The sequence below is a fragment of the Pinus tabuliformis genome, chromosome 9, assembly GCF_031772625.1.
Source record: "Pinus tabuliformis cultivar Carrire ecotype Pingquan chromosome 9, CPIR1, whole genome shotgun sequence".
In the NCBI taxonomy this organism is placed as follows: Eukaryota; Viridiplantae; Streptophyta; class Pinopsida; order Pinales; family Pinaceae; genus Pinus; species Pinus tabuliformis.
The window spans coordinates 489,736,979-489,763,369 of record NC_142307.1 but is presented as its reverse complement, the minus strand read 5'-3'; the positions used below and the strand labels follow the sequence as shown (position 1 = coordinate 489,763,369).

General features: G+C 37.1%; 1 protein-coding gene across 1 annotated transcript in view; it reads right to left on the bottom strand.

Annotated features, from left to right (window-relative positions):
* Positions 1–26,114, bottom strand: part of LOC149149352 (coronatine-insensitive protein homolog 1a-like) — a 300,107-nt gene extending 273,993 nt beyond the window's left edge. The window contains exon 1 of the mRNA XM_089445365.1: positions 25,455–26,114. Coding sequence (XP_089301491.1) covers positions 25,455–25,936 — 482 coding nt within the window. The 5' untranslated portion in view covers positions 25,937–26,114. The remainder of the gene's footprint in view (positions 1–25,454) is intronic.
* Positions 26,115–26,391: the final 277 nt, after the last annotated feature.

The window sequence follows — 26,391 nt, the reverse complement described above, 5'->3', positions numbered from 1 at the left end:
CTTTTCCCTGCTAAATATTGCAACATGAAAGTCGATGGACCTATGATTTCAACAATTTGGAATGGTCCAAGCCACATCCGTTGGAATTTAGAATGTTTGCATTTTTCTTCGTGACCCTTATCCCATTTCAATACTAAATATTTAATTTGAAAATCCTTCCTAAATACCATGTTTGAATCGAAATAAGCCTTTACTAATGCTTGATGATGTGCATGGGTAATTTTGGCCTATTCTCGTTGCTCTTCTAGCTTAAGGATCTGCAATTGTCTTAGTTGCAAAGATGAAGAAGGTGCTTCTTCAATAAATTGAACTAAAGCTAAATAAGGAATTGCTAGATGAGTTGGGAGAACTACTTCTTTCCCATAAACTAAATTAAAGGGAGAAGTGCCAATGGAAGCCTTTTGAGTTATTTGATTTGCCCAAAGAGCATACATCAAAGATTTGTGCCAATTTCTATGATTCTGATCAAGAGTTCGCTTAATGATTTTGATTAGGTTTATATTTGTTGATTCAGCCAACCCGTTTCCTTGTGGGTAATAATTGGCAGAATACTTAAGTTTAAAACCTTTTTTAAGTGCAAATTTAGTCATAGCATTGCCAGAAAAATATGATGCATTATCAAACATTAAAGCAGAAGGTAAGCCAAACATGGTAATTATGAACTGATCTATGAAATTGATGATATGTTCAGCATTAGTTGTCTTGAGAGGAACTACTTCTACCCATTTAGTAAAATAATCTGTAGCTGTAAGGATGTACCTATGTTGTTTAGAAGAGTGAGGAACGATCTCACCTATTATATCCAATCCCCATTGCTGAAATGGTTGGTCGATATTAACTAGTTGCAATGGCAATGATGGTTTCTTCTGTCTTCCAGTAGCAGTTTGACAAACTTGACATTTCCTTACATAGCTATTTGCATCTTTAAATAAAGTAGGCCAATAGTATCTTGCGTGCAAAATTTTGTGTGTTGTTGCATCTCCTGCGTAATGTCCACCTGCTGGTCTATCATGGTGTTCCTGCAACACTTTTTCAGCCTCAGATTTCTCAAAACATCGAAGAAGAACAGAATCATAATTAATCCTAAAAGGTACATCGTTTACAAGTTGATATTGCTTAGCTTTCAATCTTAGGGCTCTTTTCTTTGTATGATTCAGATTTGAAAGAGCATATCCATTTTTTAAATAAAACATGATATCAGCATATCTTGATTCAATATCGTTTAGGCTTACCTCATACATTTGTACCTCTTGAGTGGGAGATGGTATTTCTGATATAAGCAATGCTCCAACCAACATTCTGCAAAAACCTTGACCTTTTACAATATTTGCTGGTTTTATCTCAACGTCGTATTCTTGTAGGGCAGTGACCTAATTTGCTCTCTTTTCACTCACGTCTTTCTGTACTAAGAGATTTCTTACTGCTGGAAATGGCACTATTATCTTTGTATGGATTTTAAGAAGAAAGGGTCTAAAGTGTTTGATTGCTTTGAAAATAGCATAAGCTTGTTTCTCAATGTCAGAATAATTTAATTCAGCCCCTTGCAAATTTGAACTAAAGAAGGCAATTGGGGCTTCCGCTTTGTCTTGATTGGCTTGCGTGAGTATTGGAGCATATGACTTCTCAGAGGAAAATGTATAAAAAATGAAAGGATCGGAAAAATTTGGAGTCACTAGGGATGGGGCATTAACAATCGCTTGCTTAATCAGATTGAACGCTTCATATTCTGCTTGACCCCATTTAAAGAGTGAATTTTTCTTGATCATTGCTTGTAATGGTGACACAATTCTTGAGAAGTTTGGGAATACACTGTTATGTCATCTAAGTAAATCACCACTGACTTGTTTACTAATCCCTTAAATGCAATATCCATGGCTCTTTGAAATGTGGCGCCAGCGTTAATCAACCCAAAAGGCATCTTTTGATATGCATATGTACCCCATTTGGTTCTGAATGTGGTTTTTAGTTGATCATCCGGATGGACTAAGAATTGGTTGTAGCCGGAGAAACCATCTAAAAAGGACATCAATTCTGATCTCGCAACAATTTGTAATATTTGTTCCATAGGAGGCAAGGGGAAATTTTTGGTAGGGTTTGTTAAGATTTCGAAAGTCAATACAAATTCGAATGTCTCCGTTTTTCTTTTTGACTGGAACCAGATTGGAAACCCATCTAGAATGTCGAATGGGAAAAATAATTTTGGCTTTCAACAATTTATTGAGCTCAGACTTAATCTGACTTTCCAGATTAGGATGGATCTTCCTCAGCTTTTGCTGGACTAGTCTTTCATCAGCTATCATCGGGATAGTATGCTGAATGATTGAAGTGTTGTAAGTCTTAAGGTCATCGTAATTCCAAGCAAAGACATTTTTATACTGCTTCAGGAGTCGAACAAAGGCTAATTTTTCTTCTGGGGCTAGACCAAGACCTAAGTTGATATTATGTGGCTTAGTATCCGTTCCTAGATTTACTAATTCATATTTCAGAGTTGAACTCTGAAGTTTTGAATTGGTAGACCTTTTGAATCTGTCTTTTAAATCGTATAGGTCTTCTAACTTGACTATAGATTTTGGTATGGCATTATTGGTGCTCTCTTGTTGTAACTGCTTGTCATGTTGGTCCTCGTCAATTATCTAATTACTGTAAGATCCTTCTGAAGTCAAGAAACTTACAATATCAAGGTTATCATTAAAAATTCTCCAGTTGGTAACATTATCAGGGATGGAGGGCCTAAAGATCAATTCGATTGAGAATCTGTCTGGGCTATAGTCTTCTGAGGGAATGAGCTTGGAAGCTACATTAGCCAGGAGGTCAGCACTAGCATTTTGGAGTCTGGGGATGGATGAAATATTGAATGCTATAAAATGTGTAGTCAGATCTTATACTAAAGATTGATAATGCTTTAAATGACCTGAAAGACAAGGTATAGTATTTCGTACCTATTTAATAACAATCTCAGAATCTCCAAAGACTTGTAGATAATTGATGTCAAGTACGATTGCTTTGTACAGCCCTTGCACTAAAGCTTCATATTCTGCAGTGTTGTTTGTGCAATCGAACTCGAGTCTACAGGTTAGCATGGTTTTATTCCCTTCTGGACTAATTAATACACATCCTACTCCTGCTCCATCATTAGACTTAGAACCGTCAAAAAATAATTTCCAAAAAAAAGAGCTATTTACAGGATTATCTACAAAATTAACGCATTTAGAAGTGTCTGTTTGAGAAAAGCTTTCTACTTGAGACAAAACATAATGTTCTAAATAAGGCGAAGTATGAACATTAAAATTTCATAAGAAAGAGTCGACAGAATAGTTTCCAATTATATTATTGTTGTATGTTATAGGTTCATTTTCTCCTTCCAGTTCCGTCACTATGTATTTCTGGTGTCTTTTCGCTCAACCTTCGTCTGATTTGGTTTACCATTGTAAGGGAGCCACATATGTGACCAGTCAGTCGCAAAGTATTCATGAAGCTTTTCAGACCAATCCCTGTTAAGAATTAAACCATAAAATTCAGGAATGTCTGCGACTAAAATATCAATGACTTGACATACCTTTGGATTCAATGAGAGCCTTATGGTCACTTGATTTAGTTCACCAATTGCTTCAAATTGTGACCGGTCTAGCTGAACTATGCGTACTGCAGATTTTTGAGGTTGGATGTTTAACTTTGCACAAATTGTTTTAGGCAAAATATTAGATAAAGCACCTGAATCTACCAAACAATTATGCAAATTTTTATTGAAAATTTCGAAAGTAAGGAGGAATGGAGGAGTATGGGATTTTGACCTACCTCCAATTAAAGCAATATCATTTAGGTCAGCTTTATTTGCCATACTAGTTGGAGGTTTTCCCATTTCATGAGAAGCTTGCGATATTATAGCGGCAATGGGTACTGCATGCAGCTCTTTCAAAAGTAGTTTCTGTTGATGCGTTAATTTACTCAGTTCATGAAAAGTAATGTTGGCCCTAGTCTTCTTTATGTCTTCAACAATATTATACTCCATATAATCGGAAACGATCAGTGTTTTAGATGGAGTTGATGACTCGGATTGGACTGGGTTTGTTTGAGTCGCTTTTGGTGATGATTTCTTACCTGCGACTTTATCCTTGGAAACCGAGCTTGCGTTCTTCTGTTTAGAACTAGGCTGTGGAGGATTGAGTTGATTTCTACTTCTGGTACTGACTGGTGATGCCTCTTGATCCTCTTCATCTGGAAGAATGAAGTTCCACATTCCCTGTAGTTCTACAACCTCATCTTCATCAATAGGTTCTTCATTGGAAACTTCTTCTTCTTCTCCTTCAGATTCTGCATTTGTTATAGCATTGGGAGGCTTTGGATCAATTGAAGGGTTTTTTTTAAAAGGCTTGTAGGGTTTCTTAGAAGAAGTCTCTGCTACTTGTTTTTTAATGTCAACCATTTCGTTAGACATGGTTTTTAAAACTTTCTGTAATCCTTCCAAATCAAATGGGTCCTTTAATTGCTTTTTCTTAGGATCATCTCTAAAGGCAACCTTCTTAGATTTTCTTTCATCAATAGCGTTTTTCTTTCTAAAGCTAAGATACGCTTTTCTACCACTATCACTTCCTTCATGTTTTCGGCCAATGTTGGCTTGATAGCCCTATCAACAAAGATTGCTATATTCGATGGTAAAGCAGATATGTACCATTCACTTTGAACTTCTTTGCTAGGCTTGGAAGCGGTAGGGATTTTATTCAAGAGTTTGTTGAAACACGAGTTGAAATCTTTGATAGGTTCTCTTGATTCGGTCTTAAGATTTGATAGATCATTGATCAATGTTGCCGTAGACCTATCATCGCTGAACTTTGTCAAGAATTTCTCTTGGAAAATGTTCCAACTAGTAATGGATCTTGATGGTAATGAAAAATACCAGGACCTAGCCGCTCCTTGTAAAGTATATGGAAAAAGTCTAACAATAGCGTCTTCATTTGTAACTCCATTTAAATTTATTGATAACATAAAGTTATTTATGTGTTCTTCTGCTAGCATGCCTGTTTCAGGATTAAACTTGGGCAACCATTTCTCAGGATGGGCTGGTAATTGACTCAAGGGTGCAGGCATTGAGACTGCCCCTGGATTGTTCCATGGGTTTTGAGCCATTGTTGAACTACTAACAGAGGAAAGCGCAGATGAAGTTCCTTGTGGTTGGGATGAAGATGTCGAAGTTCTAGTACTCTATTGAACAACGATATGAAGTGGAGGAGTGGATGGTTGACTTTGCAATGGAGAAGATGAAATGGATGATGATGATGAAAGAGTCTCACTATCAGACCCTTGAGGTGTCTTCCTTGCTCTTTTCCTTTTAGGCAGAGGTAATTCGGTTGGTTCAATACCAAGCTTTTCACTCTGTAATCTGGTAAGAGGATGAGAAGGAATATATTGTGAAGTCACACTACCTTGAGATAATTCAGATTTCTGTGGTGATATGGAAAATCCTTGAAGTTTATGGATCAAAGACTGAACTTCAGGGGGTTCGATAGTAGATTTATTTGAAATGTTCGGGTTTGCGGCAGTGGTTGTTGTTTTCTCAACTTCTCGCTTAAGGTTTAAAGACTCAGAATGCGATGGAGAAGTTGGGGGAGATGTTGAGGGAGATTTACTCTCAGAATGGGTTTTGGTTTTAGATTTACTAGCCATTCACAGTTCGGGCCCTCCTTTTAGCACCAAATATGTTGAAGCCCCGAAAATCGGGTCTACAACAAGGGGGATAACCACCCGGTCTGTGTTAGAAAATTATATAGTACGGAGCAATGGAACACATAAAATATTGCAAAAATATAAACACAGAAAACGCATAAAAACAAGAGAGACACAGATATACGTGGTTCACCCAGTTTGGGCTACGTCCACGGAGAAACAACCAGTCCTTCCTTTTATATTATCCAGCAAACTGAAGAGATACAACCTACAACAGATCTGCTGTAACACCCTCTTCGCTCTCAATCTCCTCTCTCTTTCTCACTCAGAATACAGATCTACATAGATGCAATACAATTCCCTCATATATAATGAGGGGTTGCCTTCTAGGGCAAAAGACCCTAAATTAAACATAACTTCTACCGTCAGATCTCCGCTTAATGAACAACCCAGATTGACTAGAAATTACTATACTTTTACAAGGCAATTTTACATCCATTCTTAGCTTTGGGGGCACTGCCCCCGAAACCCCCCACCAGGGGGGGGGCTCCCCAAATGTCGTAGCCACCCCCCTGCAGCGAATATTTTACGGGCGGCGTTGCCGTTCCATTTCGAATTGGGGTCCAATGTGGCAATACCTTTGAATACATAAGATAATCAGGCTCCACACCCAACAGTCTAGACCTTGAAAGCAACTCCTTTTCCGTTTAGGATAGTGGCTTCGACTGGGGGTAATGGGACCAGTTTCCCAATTTTGTTTGTGATGATGCTAAGGGATGATGTTTTCCTTCCTAAAAGTTTCTAAAGAGAATGCTTTTAATCTAAATCTAATCTAACACGCAATTTTATTCAAATGAACAGAAACATCTAATTCTAAAAAACTATTCCGGGATTAACTCTTCACTTATGCGATCTAAAATAGTTTCCAACAACAATCGGTAATAAAGATGATTCAATTGCTACGAGAAAAGAATCCATTAAAAGTAAATTGTTTTGTATAACAAATTAGCCGAAACAATTATGATAAGCATATCGCATAATAAGTTATTCATAAACTCATCATAAAAAGAATAGTTACCACCGTACAAAATTGCAAAAATGATAACTGAACATTCAGGCCTTCATATATAAACAACTGAAAATAACATATCACTTGATGCATAAGCAGAAATCATTAAGAGATAAAAGTACCATTGATAATACGTCCTACTCATGAGCTTCAGCGATATAGATTTATCTTCTCATAATTCAATATCTACTAAGAGTACAGAAGCGCATTTTAGTAGCCATTAAACACAGATATAAATAAATCTCATTCCATTCATTTATCAAAACCTCGTCAGCGGGGCAAAAGTGCATGTTCTGAAGAACTGTTTTTGATAAATTTCTGGATACTTCTCTAAATACATGAGAGGGGTTTAAATACTACTAACTAAAGACTAAAAATAGTTATTACAAAGATATAGGAGGAGGTTTAAATGACCATCCTCATCTAAAGCAAAAATAAATTGAAATTAAACTGAAGCTGTATCTAAAGATCAACTATGCATCTGTTCTCTTAAGTCGCAAGTATCCAACATCGGCTTTAGGAGTGTCGGTTAGCCGACCTCTGATTTTAATTGTCCTACGAAACTAGAATCAGCAAGTGCTGGTGCTATCTTCTCGGCGGAATTTGTAAGGCACTTCAGAGTCATACACTGACTGTGTGGTATTACCAAATATTGCCAATAAGTGTCCCATTTTAACTTAGTTAACATTTTGATTGACTCTGCCTTTTCTTCAGCTTTTTGTCATACACTGACTGTGTGGTTTCACCAAATATTGCCAATAAGTGTCCCATTTTAACTTAGTTAACTTTTTTATTGACTTTGCCTTTTCTTCAGCTTTCTGTCTCCAACTCGTTTGTAGTTGCTGCGTTTTTGGGAGAAATCCTGGAGCGGTTTCTGATATTAGGTTGGCTCTGTGTAGATTTTCATTGACGTAGTCAATGATATTGCTTGCCGCTGTTGTTGCTTCTTCCGCTGCCTATTCTACCTTTTTGATCTGTGCATCCCATTTATTAAACAACATTTCTTTGTGGGATTCATTGATCTTGGACAACCATGCTTTCTTGCCTTCTCTGATTCCTGCCAATTCAAATAGTCAGAAACTTTCTTATAAATTAAATCATAATCAAGTCGCAAATCTATGACTTGACTTGTGATATTGTCACTCATTTCGCAGTGAGAGTTCCATTGCGATATTCTTTGGCAAAGCGTTTCCTGCTGTTGCAAGAGTTGATCATTCAGGGCAAGGGCTTCTATGACAAATTCTGTGACTTTAGGGTCATCTTTGTGCATTTCTAACGTGGCCTGTAAATTTTGTTCTTTTTCGGCCAGACTGCTTTGATAACCCAGTTGCATTTGCTGGAAGTCCTGTTGTAACTTTACCAATTTTTCTTCTGCTTCCCGGCTAACGCTAGCCTGCTGTAACTGTTGCTGCAAAAATAGGATTTTATCCTCTTTATCTTTAAGCAATAGTTGAACTTTGGATGCTTTGTCAATAGTAGAAGAAGCATAAGCTCCTGTGATTTTGGATCTAGTCAGGTTTTCTGTCAGATCAGTGGTAGGGTCTTGCCAAAGGACATCTAGCGGCTCTGCTTCAGGTGACAACATGTTGTCTAGTTTTCGCTTCTTTTTCTGTCTCCTGATCACAACTTTGTGCTATAGATTGTAAAACACATCTAGAGGAGGGATTTCCTCTATCTTTAGTATAATTTCAGATGACGGAGCTATGGGAATGTGCTCAGTTTCTGGAGCATTGACAACTATTTCAATCACCATTTATGTGGTTGTCTGTGCTAGATTCTTTGGTGTCTCTATGTTTTGCTCCTCCATGTTGATCAATTCATTAAAGTTTTCCCATTCTTTCTCCAGCTCTGTTCTTAATGGCTTTGTTGGCTGGATGAGGGGAGTGGGAATTTCCACCTGTTTTGGCGACAACACTTGCTGCTCAGGATTCTCCTTGGATTGGGCAGTATCCCTGACTGATCCTTCACTCTTGTTGTGATCACTCTCTGTTTGTCTAGACCTTTCTGGCGATTCTCTTTGAGACTTAGATTTAGACTTGTATTGCCCCGAGCTTCCACTCATGCTAATGTTGGGAGTGGTTTCCCTCATTGGTTCTACACGCAATTTGTCCAATGGGAAATTTTCCAATCTTCTTTCTCTTTAGAGTTTAAACTCTTGGAGTTCTGCTGGGCCAAACTAGATTTGGGCCATGTGCAAGATGTCTCTGAGTGTGCTCTTCTGCTGGAAAACGTCGTCGAAGAGATCATCTTCCTTAGTGAACACCTTTATTTTAACTGTCGTGGTAAAATTATTTATCACATCAAAGGGATTAAACTGTCTCGCTGGGAACTTAGGCAATCGTAGACTCAACATGTTGTCTACTTCCCTGAAAGCGTGACCTAGATCAAACAATGCAGAAGCTCCACAGACCACAGCGAATTGCGGCTAGATTGCCTTTTTCTTGTCCTTAAGTTCTTTGCTCATCCCCCCAACCCCATAGGTTTAGTAGGCTATTTCTCGGGCCATCAATTGTCAGGAACATACAAGGGAAGTATATGAGGAGAGGCAGTCTTCTGAATACTCTGATATAAGTGAAAAATTCTTCTTTGAACCATCTTTCCATAGAGAGAATATCAATTTTGGCTTCAGGAGAAAATCTTGGGGCATCTGTATTATACAATATCTTGTGAATGGGTAGCATAACTCCATGGCAGATTTTATAAAAATATGGGGTGAACTTAGAATCCCACAGTTCCTTATGGTAGACTTGAATGGGTAAGGGATTCTGTACCGTCCATTTCCAACCCATGAGAGGAAATTTAGAAACAAAATAGATAGCATCCATGACATAGGCAACTAGAAAGAAGGGAGGATAAAACCTCTGAGAAAAACTCCTTTTAGTCTGATAATTCCAAATAGCAGAGGCTAAGTTATCAGACAATATTTGGGCCCAGTCCATTATAGTGGCATTGGTGGCCGCATCCAGTAGGGGTAGCCACTCGGATGAAAACTTATTGATATCAGGTTTTCTGAATAGCCTACATAACATTGCAGCAGCGAAACAATACGGAGAAGAGAGGGAACCAGTGCTGTACATACCATTTTTGTCCTTCTTTAACGACTCTTCCTTCGCTGACCAGCTTTTGGTGCATTCCGCCAAATCTTCGTTCTCCTTGGCGAATTTCTCCACGAACTGTTTGTTATAGCTAGCCTATGACTCTGGCAAATGATACATGCATCTTAAATTTTGTGGGGTAAATGACCCTATAACTTCCTGGTTCCGCGTCTTGAATTGCCTATTCGTTATCTCAGCATGGTCTATCACCCATTTGACCATATCTGTATAGGGAAGTATTTTTGGCCTTGCTGCGATACGGTGCAGGAATGAGCATGCAAGCTCTGTAAGTGATGCTTCGGATGACCCGCGTCCATCTGCCGTAGCTGTAACCTCCATGACTCTCGGGTTTTCTTCCTCCAGCAGTCTATACATGCCTTCCCAAGTAGATATCCCTGCTTCTTTGGTACAGGTGGTGTCCGTGAATAATGGAGTCATCTCTGATTTTTCAGATACCGGAGCTTTTCCTTTCTTCCCCGTCACGTTCTGTGCATTGCTCTATGTATTGTTCTGTGTACCACTCCAGTAAGTTCACAAGTAGAGAACTAAGACACAATAAGAAAGATAACGAATGATGGTAAATAATAAGGTGACGGGAAAGCTCTTAATTTTAAAATCACATCAAATATATCACCTTGCATGAAATAACCCTTTTGCTCAGATCTAAATCATTTCTCATAAATAACCATCAATAAACCACTAAGTTGACATTAATGCCCATAACTTAGTATCGGATGACGAGAAATATTTCATCGAACTGTGAGCCCTTTTGATCTGCGATAAAGCAATTTTGCGATTTGCTTCGCAATATTGTAGATCGCAATATCGCTAATCCTTTTTCGTTAACAATCATTTGCTTCATTATGCGACTGCGAGATGCGATTTGCGAGATGCTTTATCGCATTTCGCAATATTGGGACGTTTTATCTTAGGTGGCACTATGATATATGGGATCTGCGATATGCAATGAATTTGTGTGGCTCACAATCTCGCATCATTGCGTTTTCGCAATTCCGACAGTTTCTTTATATATGATGCCCTCTGTTACCCTTTTGCGATGCGATGTTCATCATTAAGAGAATGTTTTTATTTGAGACTTTTCATAATACTTAAGACCTTGCATTTGCGGATGTTTTTTCTAGCTTTTATGATAACGTTGCAATTCTTTATAGGGAAGCTTTAATACTTAAATTTAAATGCGCACAAAGCGAGGAAAGATAAGAATATTAAGTTTATGATAGTGTGTTTTATTAAAAGGGAATTCTAAGTGCTAGTTTTTTATTTTAGAAGGGTCCCCATTTATTTAGTGTTATTACTAATACTAAATAAAAAGGGGGGTTGTTGTTGGCCACAACAAGTCCCCATACATACGAAGAGGGAAGGGAATAAGGTGGAAAGCTTGGGTAGCCAACAAGAACATGTGTACATCGACAAGCCATGGACGGAGTTGGCATAGAGAAGAGCAAGACAAGTCTAACACAAAGTCTTATACCCCCGATGGAGGTGTTTACGTGGTAACCCTTCTCTAAAGAAAAAAGTAAATGCATTTAGGTAGTTTTCCACAGTTCTGGCAACATAGACATCAATACATGGTGAGACACGTGTGTAATACAAATGGGTTGGGGTTTGGCAGTCCTCGAGGTAGGAAATTGATACCCTCGGATGTGAAGCACATGGAAACATCGCAGGCTGGTACACAACAACATAAGGCAAGGGAAAGGGAGATTAAATGCCCTCAACTACAGAGCAAAGTAATCGCATGTCCCTGGCTCTCAAGCAAGATCATTCCTTCTATCGGCCTAGATATGGAAAACCTCTAGAATGGCGGATTTGTTATCTGGTTCGATCACTCTGACAAAGGCTTTACACCGATTAATGACTTCATCGTGAAATTTTCTCTCAGGCTTGTTAAGCTCAACTTCATTTGTGACACTTTGAAAACAATGTGTAGGGTTCAAGGTTTAATCTCTTTTTATAATATCAGGTGCGTCATCCATGCAATGGTATTTATATACCCTCGAATGTTTGGGGAATTTTTTTTGTATGGTTCACACTAGAAAGCGACCCAACCGACCTTAAGAGGCATCCTACCAACTCAAGCGGGGTCGTCTCTCACCTCTTTCATTGTTCCATGGTAAAGGTTTAGGTATCCATCGTCTTCCCTTCGACTAGTTCTTTAGTGTTAACTACTCTTGTCGTCAAATTTCGTTACACACAATCCTGAATTGGGTTATTCATCAATGTTCTTTGTGTTGTTCTTACACAATACAAGAATTGGGTTGTCCTTTGAACTTGTGGTGGTCTTTTCACCAACCTCTCTGCAATTGTCTGAGCCATTTGAAGTGTTGTTTAATTGTCCAGTTCTTGTATGTGGGGTATGGTATTCTCGTTCTTTATATATCTGGTTATCTCTCTTTCTCCTTAGGGTTCTCGGGTTTTCCATTTATAATTTCCTTACTATGGCTTTCTACCCTCCAATCGTGTTCGCAGTCTCTTCATTCATGGTGGAGACAATAAACTCTCATATAGATACCACAATTGGGAAGTGTTTTGCCTTCTAGGTTTTGTTGGTAACTATAATAATTACATTTGTGTTTGAGTCAACCTACTCTCATCTAGGTACCAAAATTGGGTAATGTTTCGCCTTGTAGTTTTTTTTGTCAATTGTTTGCATTGCAGGTACACAATGGCTCCGAGACAAAGACTACTAGTGCGATGGGGTGGCTCATCGACTGTGTCTTCTTCGAGGCATAGGTGAATTCTTGCATGGGAATCTATCACCAATTTCTTCAATGCTGCCCCCCTTAAAGAGAATAAATAAATCTTAAATCTAGAAGCAAAGGAATTCAGAGACCATATATATTTATCTTATTTTGAGATAGCTAGAAGTACTGTGAAATGGGTACCAAACCCTGGTAAATTTAGAAGAAGAAGAATTCACTTTTTACACTCCATCACTCATCATCGCCAGATGGAGACACTATCAACATGGTGATATGAGACAAGCAGGTGGAAAACTACAAGCTCTTTGTAGGACAGGAGGAGATAAAACACATACTGCAAGATATCATATACAACCTTGATGATATTGTCGTTAGGTTAACCCATGTGGAGCATTTTATAGTCTCTAATTCAAACACTAATTCTAATGCTCAAAATGATGAGGAGGCAGTCATCAATGTTGTGCCTCTCAATGTCATTTCGGCCAACGTTGGTACGCCTCTGAACAATTCTCAAGTTGCAGACTCTCCTAGTTCGCCAGTGATGATCCTTGACTAGCTTTTGGTTCTCATATTTATATATAGTTTGTATTTTTTATACAATTATAGTAGCATACTTGTTGTTATGTCCTTGGTTGTAGTTTTGTTTTTTGTACACAAGTCTCCTATGGATATCTTGTATGTTGAATATTTGGAACAATTAGTCAAAGGTGCCCTTAATTGGAATGCATCTTCCACATAGTTACCTACCTTATGTATACGAGTTCGGTTTTTGAAAGCTGGTATTTGACTTATATGGTCTCATTAAGATGTAATCCGTACAAGCCAGGAATGTTGGAATTTTGGAAAAGTTCTCGTGCTAACAACAAATGTATTTCTTTTAGTTATCAATAGAACTTTGCCTATATACTTACAAAAAAAGAGAGACTAACATCAATTGGGGACTAGAACCTGTAAGTAGTGCCTTAATAATGCACCCATTCTCCATCAATCCAAGGCCCCATGAGCTAATATGTCTCATTTAAAAAGTAATAATAATAAATGTCAGTGTGGGTCATGAATCTAATATTTTAATATGCAGTGTTAATATCTATATATATATATATAAACTATTTTGTTTAATTTGTTTGTTTGTTGTTTTTTTTTTAAATAGAGGAATTGGCAACTCGTTTTTGTTTTTGTTATTTTAGGGGAATGAACAACTCGATATATATATATATATATATATATATAAACTATTTTATTTAATTTGTTTGTTTGTTGTTGTTTTTTTTAAAATAGGGGAATTGGCAACTCGTTTTTGTTTTTGTTATTTTAGGGGAATGGGCAACTCGATATGGGTAAATTTCTGTAGTGACCACTTGATATGGGTATATTCTTGCTACTACCACGAGATATAGGTCAGTTCTTGCGGCTACCACTATACCCTTAGGTGGACCATGCCATGATCCAACACAGTTCCGCACTATACCCTTAAGTGGACCATGCCATGATCCAAAACAATTCCTAGGGGTAAGCAACCTGCGATTTGAACTCGTGACCTTGAAATCATAACACTTTATATTTCTAGGGCTTTCCAAGTGGGGGGGGAGAGGGGGGAGAGGTTTATAATTACATGTATTTAAAACTATATATTTAACAAGAATGTGTACTTTTTCATTAAATCTACAAATCGGGAGATTTACATTGCAAGAGAGTTTTGAACATCATAACTAAATTGAGTTAGTTGTAGCATTGTCCAGATTACATACAAAACTACAGGACTTCCAAGTACTTTTATTTTAGTATTAGTATATATTCGAAAAAAATTAGAAAAAAAATACTAAACATTTAAAACTAGTCATCTATCATCAATCTTAAGCATGAGGGTTAAGAAGACTATTCATATCAATTTACATGCTCTCTTCTGCCTTAGGGGTGTTCAATTCATTCTTCTGGAGATAAAGATTCACCATGATGCTATTCTCTAGACTATTTCATCCCTTAAATAATTGCTAAATCTACAATTAAAATAAATCTATACTAATTTTAGGGTGATGTATTTACCATCTCTCGTGGTAATAATTTAGGGTGATGTATTTACGATCTCTCTGCGGTAATAATTTACGATCTCTTTGTGGTAATAATTTACGATCTCTGCGGTCATAATTTACGATCTCTCTACGGTAATAATTCACAATCTCTCTGCGGTAATAGAAAAACAATCTAGGGCACGTGCGTCTGCGGTCTAGCTTACTGATATTAGGTGCACACATTCCTTATATTTTTCTAATACATATCTGCTCATATATTTTCAAGTATGAATAATTCACCACAATCACCAAATATTACCAAAGGTAGACCTAACACAGTTACTCTACAGAGCCTCTATAAGTATATAGAGTCTTTAGAGAAATGTAGAGAAGAAAGAGAAGTCAAGCTACAAACAGAGTTAGTAGCCATGCTGGAAAATAAATTCACATCTCTTGAAGACAAGATCAAAAAACAAATAGAAAATAAAATAGAACTATTGGAGAATAAGATGGAGGCAATGGAGACTAGGTTGCAGGTTATAGAAAAACAAAACCAAGATATGAACCAAACATCCCAGAAAGTAGATGTTGATACTTTAGAGAGTCTTAAAATGAAGGACATGATTAAAGAGCTAGAAGAAAAAGTTAATAGTCGCCTCACCCTAAATAGTGTGGCAAGTAAACTAGATATCAAACCAATTAAAGATGAAATGAAAAAATTGATAGAATTAGACCATGAGCGTAACAAAAGGGCTTTGAACCTTATAATCTTCGGTTTGAAAGAGGAGGTAGATGAGGATACTTTAGCCATAGCCCAGACATAATTACATAACAGATTACAAAATGAAACAACGTGTCTCACAGAAGCAACAAGGTTGGGGAAAATAACCGAGAATAAAGGAAGGCTAATCCGAATAAAGGTGAGCTCTACTGACCATAAGTATGACATACTTAGTAAAACCTCAAGTCTAAGAGGAACGAGAATATTTATAAATGAAGATCTCATTCCAGAAGATCAAGCATAATTGAGAAAGGAGGTTCAAAAGGTAACGGAAGCTAGGAAGGAAGGAAAATGGGCAATAATTAGAAATAGAAAAGCCATTATTCGAGATAGAAATCAAAAAGATAATAATAAATAGCAATTCAACGTGCTCTAGATTCTTTCTTGGAACTGTCAGGGCTTTCCATGGAACAAAGGCCCCAAGCTAAGTTGGATCTTGAATGATGTTGATATTATTTTGCTTGTTGAAACTTGGGAGCACGAAGAATCTAAGGTCCCTAACATAGATGGCTTTACATTATGGTCTACCTGGAATAAGTGATCCTCCCGTAGAGGCATTGGGGGTATAGCTTGTTACATTAAGAAGAACATCTCTCCCCATGCTAGGATTTATAAAAACGACCCTTACAACCAATATAGTTGGATAGAAATTACTAACATTTATGATAAAAAGACCTACATAGCAATATGTTATCCCCCCCCATCAATTCTAACTTCTATAAGAAAAAGAATCTAGATAAAAATAGTCCTTACAATGGTTTAGAGAATGATATTTCTAGCCTAAGGAATGAAGGCAATATCCTTTTAATGGGTGACTTTAATGCTCGAACTTCAAGCAACCAAGCTATTCTTCTAAGCAATCATTCCAACCCTAATCCTCTTTGGTTAGACGAAGACCTTCCTCTGGCTAGCCGGTACAAAAGGAGCTCTAAAGACCTCAGGGAGAATTTGTTTGGGTTAGAGCTAGTCAAGCTCTGTAGTGCCCAGGATCTCATAATTTGAAACGGTCTAAAGAAGTGGTCCAATTCTAGCTAGATGACCTGCATCGATGGGCTTGGTAGTAGCGTGGTAGACTATGTTATCTCCAATCTCCCTCTATACAACGAAATAACAAATTTTGACATATTAAATGACCACAAGCCTGACTCTGATCATAGACCTTTACTTATAACTCTCAATTTTGTCATGCATAGAGATCCCATAAAAGATAATCCTTATAGCCAAAAGAAGTTAATCTTTGATAGAAATAAAAAAGATCTCTTTCTAAATGAATTAAAAACTAATTTGCTTCCTTTATCTAGTATAGACAACATAGAAGATCTCTATCATAATTTAATTACAACCCTCTCATATTCTATTAACAAGTTCCCAATTGAAGTTTCAAGTAATAAAAGAAATAACGAAACCAACCCATGGTATGACAAAGATTGTAAAAGTGCGAGGAGAGAAATTAAGGAAGTTGTTGATGAATCTCTTAAAATTGGCAAGATAAAAATATACAAAGCCTTAACTAAAAGGAAAAAAAACAGTGTATTCGTAAAAGACAAGAGAATCTCTTACACCTCTCTAAGGTAGCTCCTAAGAAATTCTGGAGGCAGATTCTAACTAGGAAAACTAAATATAATAATAAAATTGCTTTACACAAGTGGAATTCCTATCTTAAAAAGCTTTATGAATCTCCAAACGTCATGGATAACTTTGAAATCCTGCTCACAACGAAAGAAGTTTTTTCATTAGAAGACATTGATTCTGGGGTTAATTGCTTGGCTAATGGGAAAGTTAAGGACATTGAAGGTTACCAGGTGGAAATCTTAAAAATTGGAGGTCCTGTCCTCATCCCCCACATTCACAAGCTTTTCAATCAAGCGGTCAAGCAAGGGTTCCCTAAACCATGGACTCAAAGCCTCATTATCCCTATTTTTAAAAGTGGGGATACAAATAACCCCTCTAATTATCAGACAATTATGATCAACCCTCTCCTAGCCAAGTTATATGGTATTATTTTGGAAAGGAAGTTGAGCATATGGCTTGAAAGTGAAGGTAAGCGGGCTAAAGGCCAAGTGGGTTTTAGAAAGCAGCACTCAACAATAGACCACCTCGTTACGCTTAAGATCATTGTGGAGGAATGTCGTAATGATAAATCCAATCTCTTTTGTTATTTTGTTGACTTTAGAAAGGCTTTTGATACGGTTCCTAGAAACAACCTTTGGAACAAATTAGAAGAGCTCAAGGTTCCTTTTGAGTTGAGAGCTACTGCTATAAGGTTATACGAGAATGTAATTGCCAAGTTAAAGAGCAATGAGGGGTGGTCGAAAGATATTAAGTGTAATATTGGAGTTAAACAAGGTTTCCCCCTCTCCCCTACCCTATTTGGCATTTACATCGATAAGCTAGAAGGTTGTTTAGAGGAAGCAGGATGTGCTGGCACGATCTTAGCTGGGATAGTCATCATCCTTCTTCTCTACGCTGACGATATTGTTCTTCTCGCAAGGTGCCCATCTGATCTTGATAAGCAACTTATACTTCTTAAGGATTTCTACTCTACCATGGGTATGATTGTTAACACTGACAAAACAAAAGTTATGATTATCAAATCCAAGAAGGACACTTACGCTAATTTTATGTATGACAATAGTAACTTGGAGGAAGTGTCTTCCTACAAGTACCTAGGAATTGATATTCATCACAAGCTCAACTGGAACTATAGCATTGAGAAAAGGATTAATGGGGGATGGAAAGCTTATTTTGGTCTTGAAAATAATTGTAAAACGGAAAACCTCGTAATGTGGGATAGAAAGAAGTTCCTCTTTGAAACTTTAGTCACTCCGGTTATCTTATATGGATGTGAGGTTTGGGGTTGTAGCATCTCTAGAGAATCCTGGAGAAAGATTGAGCAAATTCAGAAGCGTTTTATAATGTGTAACCTCAAAATTAAAAGCAACACACCCTATCTTATTCTCCTTATAGAAGTGGGTCTTTCCCCTATCGAGAGCCTAGCTATGACTAGGATTCTATTATACAAGCACAAACTCAATAACATAGGAGACCATAGACTTCCTAAGCTAGCTTTAAATTCCAGCCAAAACCACCTAAGGCTCAAACGAGGTTGGTATAAAGACACCAGGGCCTGGTTAAACCATTGGGAGATCGACGTGAATGTTGCATTGCAAAACATTAATAACATTAAAAATATTTTTACTTCAAAGAAAAAATGTGGTGTGAGAAATATTTAGCAGCTAAAAGAAAATTAAGATATTATAAAGAGATCATCAACCCCACCCTAGAAGATCAAAAGTATCTCTCTGTTTTAACTAGCTCAAAGAAGAAAATTAATATAGTCAAGATTAGAACGAATTCTCATGAGCTCCATAGTGAAACGGGTCGTTGGGCAGTTCCTAAAACACCATGGATGGAAAGGTTCTGCCATCTCTGTGAGAATATGAACATTGAGGATGAAAATCACTTCCTCATACAGTGCCCCGCGTACAACCACATTAGATCTCAGTTTCAAAATTTTTGTTGCAATACTAACCTTCCTAGCCTTTTACGTTGTCAAAATTACAGTGAGCTCGGGAGGCTTCTCTCCAAGCTTTTTGAGCATATGAATAAAATCTTAAATCAAACTAAATAATTCGTTTCTTTAGGTCCGATATACCAAAGTTTGGTCTCAATGGACGTTAACCACCATCGCCACTATCATTATCATCATAAAAAAAATATTTTGTTATTATTTTATAATTTAATAATAAATTTACATACTTATATATCATTAAATTGGTTTGTTGAGAAGTTGAAAACATTGATAATAATACTTCACAAAAAAAGACTAAAGAAAAGCAATCTATCCCATAAACTATCTTTAATATATATATATAAAATTAGAAAAATTGAATGAATTAATTAAAAATACTAAATAAGTTCAATAATTCTAAGATGTGAGAATGCTGTAATAGGGTTTGTGATATACGTTAAAAAAAAAAAAAAAAGTTACTTGACCTGCGATTAAAGGTAACTTTTGAGGGAGCTATGTCTACATGATGGCTTTCCAATGGTCGCGAGATTATGATTGTGCCCGAGGGAACAGCTTCTCACCGGCGTGTCAGTTTCTTTAATATAAAGATAATAGTGATAAAGTGAATGGAGATAGAGTTATCTAGATTTTAGTTTAAAGTTATTAGGTAAAGAAATATTATATATATATATATTAAAAATAAAAAAGTTTTTATTTAAGGTGAAGTATATATATTAATAATTGTAAATTTGAATTATTAAATTGGTTGAAAATGAATATTAATTTTTTTTTTATTTTTAATTTTTAATATAGTAAAGGTATATTACAAATAATTAGAAATAATAATTTTATTTAAATTTATAAAAGTAATTTAATTGGTTATAATTTATTATGAAGTATATATATAAGATTTAAGGTTCAAATTTTTTGAATCAAACCAACTAAAAAATGAAAATGAATGGCCAAAATATATTTTTATTATGTAAATAAATTAATTTAAAAATAAAATAAATTTTCCACAAATAAAAATGATTTACCATAAAAATAAAATGGCTCAATATAAAAGAAATTTTTTTTTGTTTATTTGAAAATCACAAAAATTTAAAAAGAAAAAAGGGAGGAAGGGGAGGAAATAAATCACAAAAATATTAAAAAAAAAAAAAAGAAAAAAAAAGAAAAAAAAAAAAAAAAGAAGAAATTGATTTTATTTTAGAGATATCCATCAGTAAAAAGAATTGATCTTCTTTCAGAGAGTTATCCTGTCCGTGAGAACATCCTGAAATTTCAAAATTTCAATGTATATGATTCAGTCATCATTTTGCTTTCGCAAAATAATTACAGAAAATATTTTCATGAATTTTTTCCGAAACATGAACCTCTCCATTGCAACAAAAAAATTAAAAAACATTTTAACTTTTAAGGATGATCGAAAGAAATGAATCTGCATTTAGTGAAGAATCCATTCGGCCCGCAACCTAAAAAGAGAAGGAAACAGACTAATTGAGGATGAGGATGAACGAGAACCCAATCTTAGACATTGTTCTATCTACAAAAAAAACAAAGGATTTTGCCTAAGAACAAAGTCTTCACTACACCATGAGTGTGTAGAAAATTGATATGAAAACTTCAAGATTAAAAGATAATGGCGAGAAAAACAAAGCACAGGAGATTGAAAGATTGGATGAAGAAGTTAATTTTAAGGTAACATTCACCTTAATAGCAGATCTCAAAGGATCAACATGCATTCTTAAAAGGTCGTAACATATTGGTTGCAGTGGCCATGACCCAGGAAGTCTGTTTTCAATGATCTCTAACAAGATGGATGCGGCTATTCTCAAAATAGATTTGCAAAAAGCCTACGATTGCTTAGACTGGGGTTTTTTAAGAGTTATGCTGGCAAAAATTGGGCTAAAATCTCATGGCATCGACTGGATAATGTCTTGTGTAGAGAATGTCCGATATTCGGTTATCATAAATGGAATCCCCTCTTCTTTCTTTTCAGCGGAAAGGGGACTTCGACAAGGTTGTCCCCTCTCCCCACTGCTATTTATCTTGGCAATGAACTCCCTCAGCCTACAGATTAACAAGGCTGTAGTCGAAAAGAGATGCAGGCCAGTCAAGATATGCAAGGACATTGCTTTATCACACAATCTCTTTGTCGATGATGTTCTCATTTTCGCCATGCTCTGTAGGGCCTCCTGGATCTGCCTAAATGAAATTCTTGATAAATTCCAGAGAGCATCAGGGTTGGTCATAAATAAGGCAAAATCTTCTCTGTTTCATAATGACACAAACATGGAAATGATCTTATGGATTGCTGAGTTGCTGGGCATTGCTCCGATTTCGATCAGGGACGGGATGAAATATTTGGGATTTAATCTAAAGGCAAAGGGCTACTCGAAAGCAGACTGGCAATGGTTATTGGACAGATTCTATAAAAAGATATCAGGCTGGGAGTTCAAGTCTCTATCTTTGGCAGGCAGGTTCATTCTAGTTCAGGCAGTCCTATCTCAATTGGCGGTCTACTGGGCTCATATTTTCTTTCTCCCTGCAAGCGTCATAAACAAAATGAACAGTCTTGCGGCTAATTTCCTTTGGGGAGGAAAATCAATTCAGAACAAGTTTCATTTAGTAAAGATGGCAACAATTTCTAAGCCCAGGAAGCTAGGCGGATGGGGCCTTCTTGACATGCGCTCCTTTGGAAATGCGCTCCTATGTAAATCACTATACAGAGGTATTTTTGGTGATGGACTATGGAGTAAGGCTATAAGAAAGAAATACATGAAAGGTAGAAATTTAGAATTCTGGTACAGAAGAAGATCTATTGGCGCAAGAAAAGGCTCGGCTATATGGCTCAGCCTCAGGAAAATCCAGCTCTTCTTTTTGGAGAACTTAAGATGGAACCTCTTCTCTGGCTCCAGAATGCTAATTGGTATAGATCCTATTTTAAATGGACATGAGATTTTTTTTCCTCAATCCCTTTTATGCTTCCTTCATAGAAAGGGTTGTTTTACTTGGGACAAGTTGATTGAATCATGGAGAGGTCCTATTCCAGTGTGGAAGGATGCATGTGACCTGAACATGCCGGCCGCTCTGCTCCCGCTTTGGAACTCAGTCAAAGAAGATCTTTACAGCTTAGGAATTTTCCGTTCGGGGACCTGTGATCATCTCATTTGGACAGTTCCTAAGGCTAAGTCTCCTGCTCGTGTAAAGGACATTTATGCGAGCATGATTTCAACACTTTCTCCATGCTCCAACCCGCTTTTCCCTCCTTGCTTTTGGAAGGCAGGATGCCCTCTCAAAATGATAATTTTTTCATGGTTGGTCTTTTACAACAGGAACCTATCATGGGAAATCCTTCAAAGGAAAAGCTGGCAGGGGCCGAGTAGATGTGCCATGTGTCTTGCAGCTGAGGAAACAAACCTTCATATGTTCTTCCATTGTGCCTCGTCTCTCCAGATCTGGTATGATCTATCCATGTTTTTCGGTTTTCCTTACATTATTTTTCCCTCTGTACAGGCTGCGTTTCAATGGTGGAGCGAGCAAAGTCTTTCCTGGCGATCCTTGTTTATCATAACCTGTTGGTTTCTTTGGAAATGGAGAAATGCTCAAATCTTCCAAGAATCAAAGGAACCTCTCAAGTCATCCCTGCATCGCATATTGGCTTGCCATGACTCGATTCATCAGGACAATGTTCAGATTAAAAAAGTCTGTAAAAAAGTGCCGGAAGCCTCTTCTTTCCAGGTACCTGCTGCCTTCTTTGATGGAGCTGAGCAAAACTACAGCTGTGGTTGCGGAGTTCACATCATCATGGACGACAGCCTTCAATATTTTCTATCTTGGCATGGAGGGCATGGTTCAAACACTATGGCCGAGGCTCGGGCCCTTACAGGTCTGCTTGCTTTTTGTGACTTTTTTGACATCCAAGGAATTTCAACATATGGTGACTCAAAATCTTTGATAGATCATGTTAATGGGAATGGTCTCATTAGCAGTCCTCATCTTCTCGGATGGTTAAGCAGAATCAGGCATTTTCAAAACACTATGAAGCAGATTTCATTCCAACGTATTCCTCGTTCCAGGAATGTCCAGGTTGACCTTCTCTCCAAGAAAGGCCTTGCTATGAAGCCGGGATTATGGTCATTGAGAATTCTCCATGATGGATCTTCCTTTCTTATACAGGATTTCAGTATCAAGGGAATGTGACTTCTTTCTTTGGCTTATAAAGCCAGTTCATTGATCTTCAGCAACATGGGATTGTGACTTATTGTGACTTTTTGCGTTTTTAATATCTGTTCAGAATGTGTAGCTACTCATTCCTGTGTAGCTTTTTTGACTCTGATTTCCTTGGGATCGGTCAAATCCGTTCTATATGGTGTTATAGTTGGGCAGTTCTCACTGTCCCGAAACAATGTCTTGTTGATCTTTATATTATCTTAATATAAATCTATGATGATTTTTTTGTCTGAAAAAAAAAAAAAAAGAAGAAAAAGATTTAATTTTGTATAGTTGACTTTCTAGATTTTAAGGAATGGTTGATGCTCTATCGAAGAATGAACTTTCCTCTCAACATGATGTATGGATGATGAGTATTACAGTGGGCAACAAATCATGCCAGGTACATAATTCTCTCTTCACCTCGTCGTCAATGTGGTATGCATCTCGCCCCCACAATCTAGATTTTCTCTTCTTCGATCTTTTTTATCTATATTCAGCCATGTTTATTTGCTAATGCCTCATATTTTATCTTAATCTGATTCCGAACATACTGTACATTCTGATGAAGGTCTGTAATCTTGGGTTAATTAGAACACCCTCTATTTTGTTTTGATTTTGCTTATTCAGCTTTATCATGTGATCACCATATAGTCTTATGATGTACTATTTTATCACATATGATATTTAATAGAGATTTAGCTTTTTCCGTACTGAAAAGATTTTAAGGAATGGGCCGGTGAACACTCAGACAGCAGGAGTTGGACCTCCCTTAAATCATCTAATTTAGAATGGGGTAGCTTTCAATATGCTAACTATAGGAAAGTTATTTAGGTGTTGCTTTCCGATGAGTTACTGTATGTCAATTGACAGAAATTCTTATCAGACGGTGAAAAGCTTTCTGATGAGTTCTTGTATCTGTCAATCGACAGAAAGTTTTATCATTCAGTAAAAAATAATTTATCAGTAAATATATTCCGATGAGCTATTGTATCTGAAAATATTTCCGCTCAAAGAAAGCTCGAGTAAATTCTCTTCTTTTTCTCAATGTCCACGAACGGAACAATTGGGGAATAACGCACATGAAAATTTTGAGGAAATGCAGTAAAACGGAGAAGCACAGATACTGTGCAAAATGCCCTTTCAAAAAACGATTTTCCAGAGGACGACATATAAAATAAGCACGTCGAGATAACGGCTATTTTTCTAAATATAAATTAGAAGAGCAATTGAACTCGATACCGCTTACGGTTGGATCGGATCCTAGACCAGTTAAGAACATTTAATCCGGGGATTTTCGCAATTTGCTCACTAATATCCTCAATCATTCCCATTGATTCAGAATTTAACAGAATCAATCACGCTAAAATGATATTTTCACTTCTTCTAAAACAAAATAAACAAGAAGATACACTTCGAACTTTCGTACACAACTTCACATAATGTTTATCAAGATAAATTGTTCTGAACATTCTCTTCATAATTTGTTGAGGACGACAGACATTCATCCAAATAATGTGAATTACTTTTAAATAAAAAATATCTGATCACTTGCGTTGGCAGGAGATTTTAATGTAATGCTGGCAAGGATGCTAAAAGGATAATTTTTAATTTTCAAAATCAAGGGAAAAAATAATTTCTTCAAATCTTTGGCATAATACTAGCATTTGCATGAAAAATGGCAAAGATTTAGAGTAAAAATGGCAAAGATCCGTGAATTTTTTGTGTATGCCTTGAATAAATGGCATTATTATAAAATTAATTAAACTAGTTGTCTAAGGCTTCTGTAAAATGATTGGCATAAGCCTTCACTTCATAAAACACGGACATTTTATTTCATGCTCCTTTTAAAAATTAAATAAAAAATAAAAGATAAAAGAAGAAATTATTAAATTCGGACTTTGGAATACTGTGCCAAATACTGACATTCGCATTTATGGCAAGGATTCAGTAGATAAACATCACTGAATTCTTTAACCACGCATGGCCGCTGAATCTTAAGTCGAAAAGATTGGAGAAGATTACTTGCTTTGAATTTTTCTTGAGCAACTCACAGAACATGACTTTCAATTAAAGATGCAGATTTCTTTTAATCTACTAAAGATTGACATTTTCTTTCATGCTCCTTTTAAAAATTAAATAAAAAATAAAAGAAGAAATTATTAAATTCGGACTTTGGAATACTGTGCCAAATAGTGACATTCGCATTTATGGCAAGGATTTAATAGATAAACATCACTGAATTCTTTAACCACGCATGGCCGCTGAATCTTTAGTCGAAAAGATTACTTGCTTTGAATTTTTCTTGAGCAACTCACAGAACAGGACTTTCAATTAAAGATGGAGATTTCTTTTAACCTACTAGAGATTGGAAAGATGGCGAAAATTACCTGCAGAAGCGTGAGATTTCGAGGAGCCCGAGAGTTGAAAATCCGGAGCACTTCTCCAGCTTAAGCACTTGAAGAATGTTGCCGCGGCCGCGAGCCAGAACCCTGAGATCCTCATCCGTAATGATCATTCTGCGCAAATGAAGAGACTTCAAGCAGTGAAATACCCGGGAAATCTCGTTAATCCACGGCTCCACATATCCGCCCCAGTCCGGTGGAATCAAATTAAACATAGCAGCCCTTGGCTTCCCCTTCAGTTTCAGCGACTCAAGCCCTGGGAACCGAGCGCTCAGATACGAAGGGCTAACAGTGTAGCAGAACGCAATGGTAACGTGCTTGCGAGTGAGAGCATCTATGCGGTACCACCTCTTGCACACCAGGGAAACGGCGCTGCGATCGCGTGGATCCTCCAGGTTCCCTATCACGCACTCCAGAACCTCGTCGGGAATTGTATCGCTCGCAGAAATCCTCCACGACCTCTGCATTCTTCTTCTTTTATGAATTGCCTGCTAAACCCGACGGGAATCGAACTCCAGACCTGTCACTTAAAGCATTCTCCTGTGTCTGCTTCTGCTTAAGGTTAAGGTAGCTTTAGCGCTAATTTCTGACTTAGCAGATTCGATGTGAGGACTGCTCTATCATTATTTGGCTGCCATTATGCCGATCCCGAAAGCTTTGAGTGTCTTTATTACAGTTAGATATTCTCTGGTATTTCTGTCCACCTTTTTGTAGGCAACTCCACTTGTTTTCTCTCTCCTTTCTGTATGGTCTATTCCGTTGCTATTTCTCTCCTCTGTCCGCCTGATATTTTGTCGAAAGCCATTCTCGTCAGCAAATTAGTTGTCTTTCATGTATTGGTCGAATCAGATTCGCCAGACGTGGTCCGTTGGCGGAGATAATCACCGATTACATGAGGCAAAAAGTCATGGATCGTGGATCA